This window comes from Chinchilla lanigera, unplaced genomic scaffold, assembly GCF_000276665.1.
Source record: "Chinchilla lanigera isolate Chin_1 unplaced genomic scaffold, ChiLan1.0 scaffold00142, whole genome shotgun sequence".
In the NCBI taxonomy this organism is placed as follows: Eukaryota; Metazoa; Chordata; class Mammalia; order Rodentia; family Chinchillidae; genus Chinchilla; species Chinchilla lanigera.
This window is the reverse complement of record NW_004955543.1, coordinates 2,875,612-2,884,509: the sequence shown is the minus strand read 5'-3', so window position 1 is coordinate 2,884,509 and position 8,898 is coordinate 2,875,612. Positions and strand designations below refer to the sequence as shown.

General features: G+C 40.9%; 1 protein-coding gene across 1 annotated transcript; it reads left to right on the top strand.

Annotated features, from left to right (window-relative positions):
• Positions 1–2,036: 2,036 nt before the first annotated feature.
• Positions 2,037–4,536, top strand: Gspt2 (G1 to S phase transition 2). Its single transcript, XM_013508134.1, has one exon. It carries the CDS (start codon positions 2,226–2,228, stop codon positions 4,110–4,112), a length of 1,887 nt encoding a protein of 628 aa, XP_013363588.1. The 5' UTR covers positions 2,037–2,225; the 3' UTR covers positions 4,113–4,536.
• Positions 4,537–8,898: the final 4,362 nt, after the last annotated feature.

Here is an 8,898-nt window from a genome sequence, read left to right as displayed (position 1 = left end):
AGGCATAAGGTGTCTTAGTTGACCTCCTACAAATAGAAAACTCCATCAGAACTGCTGATTCAATGGAGATTCTTCTGTCTTACCTCACATCTTTTAACACTTAGATCAGTACTAATGAAATCTGGCCCTCATGCATCAGACGGACAGAGGAAACACATATGGAACCCCAGTAGCAACAACCTGAGGAAATGGGGACTTAGGCTTTCCATTAGTACAGAGAGGCTGGAACATGTGCTGAGCGAAACAATGTAAGGCATCGAGCAAAGCGTTTTCAACTCTGTGTTCACTAGCTCCTCAGGATCATCCTGTTCTCCTTTTAGCACATTTGACACTATTATCCCTTAAACCTGGATGAACTTGAAACTGCTTATGCCTTAGGTTGCCCAGTGTTAGTAGGTGTAAATTGGGGGAAGAGGGTAAATCCCAAAACCTGGGATTAAATTTTCCTGTCTAAAATGATTTTAAGTGTAGTTTTTTTTTTTTTTAATAATTTTATTCTTCCCAAGTCAATTGCCTCTCCTATCCCCCATGGGCCTATTTTAAATCTTCCTCCATTCTTCAGTTTTTTTGTTGCAGTCCTCCTGCACAGTCTTTACAAGGCAATCTTTCCAAAGTTCTAAACAGAGAGACTAGAAACAAGCACCTCATCACACAAACTCAGTTTTGTCTAATGTCTGTTTCTCTGGATACAACCTGACCTGTGAATCCAGGGTGTACTCAGGTAAGGTGCTGGTGAGTTGGCCAGTTGGATATTTGATACCTAAAAATTCTGCAACAGTACAGGTTTGGTAAAATAGTGGCAGCTCCAGGCTGAAAACATCAAGGGTCCAAATTGCCAGACATAAGGTTTTTTTCCCTACCTCTAAAGTCTGTAGAACAGTTCTCAAGTTATAAATCAATCTTTTGTTTTTTTAATGTTTTGTTTTGTTGTTGGATTTAAAATGCAAATCTATGACTCCATTTTATTCCAGAAAATACATTCCCCTCTATTTCAGTTTGCTATAAATCAAGATAGTTTACAAACAAAGTCATCTAGGTTTTGGCTGAAATGTTAACTCTTTCTGGTGGTGAAGTTCTATTGATGAGGGTCTTAATGACTACCTCAGAGGGTTTAATTGCTTTAATTGGGCTAACAGCCCCCTCTATGTCATTACCACGAACTGCGAAGGGGTCTAACATGGCACTGATTCTTAGAGCAATCACCACACCAGCAGTGAGTGGGGTTTCAGCCACCCAGAATGAGACAAGAAAACCCCTGACCTGTGCATCCAGGGTGTACTCAGGGGAGGTGCTGGTGAGTTGGACAGCTACACCCAAATTGGTTGGGAAAAGACAAGTGATCTGAGTTCAAAGAATGGCAGACCAGCCATTGTCCAGGCACCTGCATATGAAGTGATTAGAAGCTTCATTAGGACAAAAGTTTCCTTGGAAATTCTCTCCACGCAGAGAGCTAGACAGCTTAATTTGAAAAGAGATTGCGGCCCCATCCTTGTACTGTAGAAGTCATCAGGAGCAGTTACAGGCTCATAGGGTCCATCAGAAAAGACAATTAAAAGACATTGGATTTCAAATTAATAAGTGATGTTAAGTTCCATTTGCTAAGTTTAGCTACATCTTCATGTGTTTCATGAGTCCCTGCCTTGTCGCTATTTATTTCTCCTTTTGGTTGCTGGATTCTGGGTAATTATCCTGCTTTCCATTTATTGAATAGAAGTTTTCATTTTTACTTGGATTTTTGAGTAGCATGGTAAATCAGGTGTGCCTGTCTAAGGTTTAATCATTAGACTGCAGTCAAATTGTTCTCCCAAATCGGGTGAACAAAGTAAATGGAAATTTTCTTTTGAAAAATAGTACTTTTGGATTTAACTACTGGCTGAGAACCCAGGAGGCCAAACCTACGGATGGCAACGAGGGGTCAATCCACGACAGGAGTTGGGTGTGCGTGTGTGTGTGTGTGTGTGTGCGTGTGTGTAGGAGTCGGAAGTGGTTGAGGTTTGGGGGGAGGAGATCCGCTCACACACAAGAGGAGAGTGTTGAGCCGCCATATCTGCCGCCGCCGCCGCAGTTGCGAATGCAGCATCCGCACCTAGCTGCTTCCACTGTGCCGCTAAGGTTCGTGCCGCTACCTCTTGGCCCTTCCTTTTTTCTGCCTTAACCCCGCCGGCATCCCCCGCTCTTCTGGCCTGCCTGGCTGGCTCCTCCGTCATACTCCAGGTCCTCAGACCATGGATCCGGGCAGCAGCAGCAGCGACTCGGCGCCCGACTGCTGGGACCAGGTGGACATGGAAACCCCGGGTTCGGGCCCGAGCGGGGATGGAATCTCCTCAGCAGTGGCCGAGGCCCAGGGCGAGCATCTCAGCTCGGTCTTCAGCCGTCAGCTCAACGTCAACGCCAAACCCTTCGTGCCTAACGTACACGCCGCGGAGTTCGTGCCGTCCTTCCTGCGGGGCTCCGTGCAGCCGCCCAGCCCCCTGGCTGCCTCAGCCTGCACCGATGAAACCTGCGCCGGCGCGGGAGACCTTCAAGGTAAAAGGCTGGGACGGGGGGCACCTGTGGAACCTTCCAAAGATGCAGCGTTAGTATCATGTGAAGGTTCTAATTCAGCCGTTACCATGGAACTTTCAGAACCTGTTGTAGAAAATGGAGAGGTGGAAATGGTCCTAGAAGAATCATGGGAGCACAGTAAAGAAGTAAGTGAAGCAGAGCCTGGGGGCTGTTCCATGGGAGATTCAGGGCCCCCTGAAGAAAGTGGCCAGGAAATGATGGAGGAGAAAGAGGAAATAAGAAAATCAAAATCTGTGGTTGTACCATCAGGTGCTCCTAAGAAAGAGCACGTAAACGTGGTATTCATTGGGCATGTAGATGCCGGCAAGTCAACCATTGGAGGACAAATAATGTTTTTGACTGGCATGGTTGACAAAAGGACACTTGAGAAATATGAAAGAGAAGCTAAGGAAAAAAACAGAGAAACTTGGTATTTGTCCTGGGCCTTAGATACAAATCAGGAAGAACGAGACAAGGGTAAAACAGTAGAAGTGGGTCGTGCTTATTTTGAAACAGAAAAGAAACACTTCACAATTTTAGATGCCCCTGGCCATAAGAGTTTTGTCCCAAATATGATTGGTGGTGCTTCTCAAGCTGATTTGGCTGTGCTAGTAATCTCTGCCAGGAAAGGAGAGTTTGAGACTGGATTTGAAAAAGGTGGACAGACAAGGGAACATGCAATGCTGGCCAAAACAGCAGGGGTAAAACATTTAATAGTGCTGATCAATAAGATGGATGATCCCACAGTAAACTGGAGCAGCGAGAGATATGAGGAATGTAAAGAAAAGCTAGTGCCCTTTTTGAAAAAAGTCGGCTTCAGTCCCAAAAAAGATATTCACTTTATGCCCTGCTCAGGACTGACTGGAGCAAATATTAAAGAGCAGTCAGATTTCTGCCCTTGGTACACTGGATTACCATTTATTCCATACTTGGATAATTTGCCAAACTTCAGCCGATCATTTGATGGACCAATCAGGCTGCCAGTTGTGGATAAGTACAAGGATATGGGCACTGTGGTCCTGGGAAAGCTGGAATCAGGGTCCATTTTTAAAGGCCAGCAGCTGGTGATGATGCCAAACAAGCACAATGTGGAAGTTCTTGGAATACTTTCTGATGACACTGAGACTGATTTTGTAGCCCCAGGTGAAAACCTCAAAATCAGACTGAAGGGAATTGAAGAAGAAGAGATTCTTCCAGGCTTCATACTTTGTGACCCTAGTAATCTTTGCCATTTTGGACGCACGTTTGATGTTCAGATAGTGATTATTGAGCACAAATCTATCATCTGCCCAGGTTATAATGCGGTGCTGCACATTCATACTTGTATCGAGGAAGTTGAGATAACAGCCTTAATCTCCTTGGTAGACAAAAAGTCAGGAGAGAAAAGTAAGACACGGCCTCGTTTTGTGAAACAAGATCAAGTGTGCATTGCTCGTTTACGGACAGCAGGAACTATCTGCCTCGAGACATTTAAAGATTTTCCTCAGATGGGTCGTTTTACTTTAAGAGATGAAGGTAAGACCATTGCAATTGGAAAAGTTCTGAAACTGGTACCAGAGAAAGACTAAGCAATTTTCTTGATGCCTGTGCACCATACTGTGAAGAGAATTGACTGCAAAAGTTCACCACCTTCTCTTATTTACTACCCATTGACAGACTTTTCTCCACGTTTTGCAGAGAGAAATTTCACAGCAAAAGTCTATGTTTTGTCAGCTTTCTCATGTTGAAATCTCAGTTGTCACTGTTGAATTTAGCCTCAAGTTTCCTCCCCCTCTACCACTCTGCTTCTTTGAACAGATCAGTAATAGCTTTGTAAGTGATGTGGATGTAATTGCCTATAATAATGAAAAATTAATATATTTTTTAATTTTTCATTTTCCTTTAGGATATTAGACAGCCCTTGTTCCACGCAGACCAATCAGAGTGTGTCAGTGTGTGTGTACATGTTAAAAAGGCAACTAACATGAGAATAAAATACTCCATTTGAAACTTTTCGGTATTTTAAATGCTCTTGAATGTTTAAAGTTTGCATGTAATACTGTTCAAGTAGCCTTTTTACTTTCTCAAATAGTTGAGTACATTTATTACTCAGGCTCTTAAAACCCCTCCTCAACTCTGTTTTAAATGAGGAATTTACCAAAACAAACCACATTAGTTTGCACTAAAGGAAAAATCTTAAATCAGAAAAAAATTTATTTTAGGGCTCTTTCTATGAATGTTGTTTTCTCTGTCCAAGTATAGTCAGTAAAGGAGCTCTTCTACTTCCCCACATGTGATTTGAAAATGAAAGCCCTAGGTCCTAAGTTGTCTTATTTGTATTCCATCAGATCCCATATATGCGTGGCCAAATTATATATATACCTGAGGAATCAGACTGTATGTTGACTAGACTCTTATCTTTAGTCCCACTGTCTTAATCTACCCACTTGGAATTATCCACCATGAAAGTTGTGGTGGGAGACACAACACAATAAAGAGTATGACTGTTGAAATGTTTGCAGTAGGGCTGCAGGCAATATAATGAAAACTAAGGGTTAGTAAGTGTCTTGATCTGGAAAATGAGACCATTCCACCCTTGTACCCTTTAGGGCTTGAGGTTGATGGGAAGGATGAAAGGTCATTTTTATAACTATATTGCAACCCACTCTTGAGGTCAGAGGCACTGGGCATTTCTAAGAGCAACTTCCTGAAAACACCAACTGTGGATTCTGACGTGGCTGCATTTATTCCAGGAGAGTGACCTTATATAACCTACAGAAGTATCAACAGCCGAAGAACTTTCTTGGTAAGTGAATAGTGGACCAGTGCGAACACCTGCCCGTGGTGTATAGAGCTAGTTTCTCAGGCACAACACTACACCTGTAATTTAAAAAAGAAACAAACTTTTTTATGGGCAAACTTCATACTCGTGGGCTGCGTGAAATCATGGTGGAGACTGCTGCCACAGCACCCTGGGCCCGTGCTCTCTCAGTGTTTCTAGCTCCTTGGTCCCCTTCTCTGTGTATGCACATACCTCCAGGGTGTCTAACCTGTGATAGGTAGCTAACTAGTGTTGTCAGAGCATCAGTAGCATGGCTCTATTGTGGACCATCCATCATAGATCATCAGGGCATCACCTCAGGAATTAAGGATTTTAGTTGGTCATACACCAGCTAACCTAATCCACAGGGATGTGCCTCATTCTGTCATTGATCCAGTCCTTTAATCATGAATGTCAGTGGCAAGAGTTTCAAATTTTTATCCTGAGTTCTACCTCTTAGCTCGGTGCGCTGAGTTTTGTACAAAATACAGACCAATCTAGTGCCTGATTAAAGTTTTGACCTGGCACCTGCTTTTCAAAAAAATTGTTTTAATGCTGCATCAGTGTCTTATTTTGTAATTTGAGTAATTTACCAGTGGCATTGTATACATCTTCTGCGATAGGCTAAAGCCACAAGCCAGGACAATACTCTTTGTCTTTTACTAGTATGAATTGTTTCCTGTCAAAAACTGTTTCCTCACTGTTTTCCTCATTAACGAGTTGTAGAACAATTTCTCTATCAGCAGCTCTGAACTCTGTCTGTAGAGCTACATAAAATCTTCAGAGAATAGAACATAAATCTTTTAGGAGTATGTTTTGGAAACCTATTCTTTGCACTTCAGTGAGAAGCAGATTATCTAGGTGGCTGGAGACACCAGACTGGCTCTATAAGACAGCATATATGAACATGTGGTAACACTTCTAATTTCCTGGATACTCTGCTTTATAGTTAAGATTTGGTGGTTTTCTCCAATACTCTAAATTAGGGCCATTCACAGATACAGTACTGATTTCCTTAGGGCACCCAACTGCTTATAAAGCCATATTCAGGGCACTGTCCCTTCTGAGATTTCCCGTTGTCTCCAATTCAGACTAACTTCATTGTCTTCAGAGCTTCATCTAAAATTTCTAGATTCTCCAAAATAATGGAGAATCTCTATAAATCTGGTTGTAAGCTACTTGTTAGGAACTCCCTACTTGAGGCTTTTTCAATACATATCTACTCATTGGCTTTTAGAAACTTTCCTCGTAAGGTTTCTCCTTTATTCCTCTGGCCATTATGGGACATACCTGAGGATCAGATGGGTGGGAAGGGATCAATTTAATTTGTACTTCAGTAAAGAAGAAAGAAAGAAGGGGAGCATTTGGGCTGAGTAGAAGCTAGAAAGTACACTGCTCATTTAAACTTCTTTCTCTACTACCCAGAAAAATTGCCAGTGCTTTTATTATCCACCAAGGTTGCTATTTCTGCCCTTAAAAGACAAATTGTCTACCAAAATAGACATACTTTTTATAATATTGTAACTTAGGCTCACTACACTGCAAGAACCTGCCCTTTGAAAAAGTACATATAAACATTCAGTAGTAAAAAATGACACTCATTTTAGTTAAACTGGACTGTAAAGTAATAGGGAGATGATTTCAATTGCCATGTCCATTAAAGAAGAAAAAATCCAGGCTTTCAAAACAAAATGATAGAAATTATATTGTTATATTACATATTGTCTTCAATGAAGTTGGTCAGATTACCAAATGTAAGAATGCAAGATTGATCAAACCATTAAAGAGAATAAAAAATAAAAAAACCCATTAGAAATGATACAGAGCTTCACTAAACAAGATGGTAGGAATTCACCAGTGGTTGTTATATTGCATATGTTGTTATTCTGACATTGTTTTTCTAATTCTCTTTAAAATAAACTAAACAAAACAAAAAAGAGAGAAACAATCCAACAACCACAGAAGTTTGGCCAAAACATGATCATTTGACTGTATTCACGTTGACCTGGTGTCTCATTTCATGTTTAATCTTTCTTTTCTATATTTTCTGTTGAAACTATTGGCATATTTCCCATTTTTCTATTTTTCAATTAAAATATCTGCTCATAGTTGGCCATTGAGTGGAAGAATTTGATTCACAGCTTCTCCCCAGGGACACCAATCATTACTTCAGTGGAGGTGGGAAAAGGAGACTTGTCTTAGAATTTAAGGGAAGCTTTTTCAAAGCATCCAGTGTGTTTGTTAATGTTCCACAGTGTGTGTGTGTGTGTGAAAGTCAACATGGGAGTGGGGAAAAAAATCTGCATGAGTATGCCATGTAACAAAGAGCAAATAGAGGGGGAAAAACTTTACTTACATTCAAGGGGGCAAAGCTTGCATTTTTGTACCTTCACCTTTGAATATTGAATAATGACTTCCTACACAATTCTATCCTACACTTGACTATGCCAGATTGTTTTAAAGGAAAATTTTCTAAATTCTAAGGAGATTTTCTTTTCCCTCATTCACTCTTTAAATTGTGTAATTTCTTTTCATAAGTCAGTGTTGATAAATGTTTCAAGCCCTAAAAAGGGGGGCTTTGGCAAAGCCTCTTATTTTCTATTCAGATTAATTTTACAGACATTTCTCAGCCCTGTAATAAACATATTTTTCTTTTTGCTTGCTGAATTTCTTCAAAAGTCCAAGCAGAGAATATTGGAACATAGCACCAGTTTTACCATGCGAGGACAAAAAGATTTGTTCACTGTCAGGCTGTTGTACACAATCATATCACTGCGTCTCTCACCTGGTATGATCTGTATCCAATATATATCTAATTATAGCTCTTCACATTTGGGGCACTGAGCGAAAGGCTTACTCTATTCTCAAGCAGAGGCTTAGATGATTTCTCTCCTGAGGCTGCCTTTAGTTGCTCTACTGCAGTCTAACAGTGACCTTTTGCCACGCCAATAAATTCACAGGACACATTATTGCATGGCAAGTGACCAAGAAATACCCAAAGGCTTTTGCATGTTTAGCTGGCAGTCCCTGGATTAAATGTTAATGTTTGATCTGTAACCTTGTATTTCTTTTTGCACTCTGCTATAATTGATAGTTTCATGACATAGTTTTCTAAACTACCTCTTTTAGTAGTATATAAATGAGTAAGTGAAATAAAACGTACTATATAATCCAAAGGCTTAGGTCCTGAGTGACGCTAATGAAAAAATGCTTATCCCTATTCTTTTTCCTCAATGCGTGCTCAACCAAAAGAACTCTTCTCTGAAAGGGAAGATGATTTACAAGCATAAATTTCATACCTTTAAGAGAGGAGTACAGAGGATTTGAAAGTCAAGAGATATACTCAAGGAGGCTCTTCTTACCTTAAAGAGTGATGAAGCCAGATAAGAGGTGGCTTCACGAGATCCTGGTGGTGAATAAAATACTGTAATGACCCAAAGTTAGCATAATTCAAGAACTGTTTGCTACTAGGGTTGGCACACCATTCAGGGCTGGGGGGGCTGTGCTTCTGGAGGCATGAAAAAGATAATACTGATTTCCTAACAGAGCCTGTA

Coding starts and splice junctions, on each gene's coding strand:
- Gspt2 (XM_013508134.1), top strand. CDS start 2,226: ATGGATCCGGGCAGCAGCAGCAGCGACTCGGCGCCCGACTGCTGGGAC.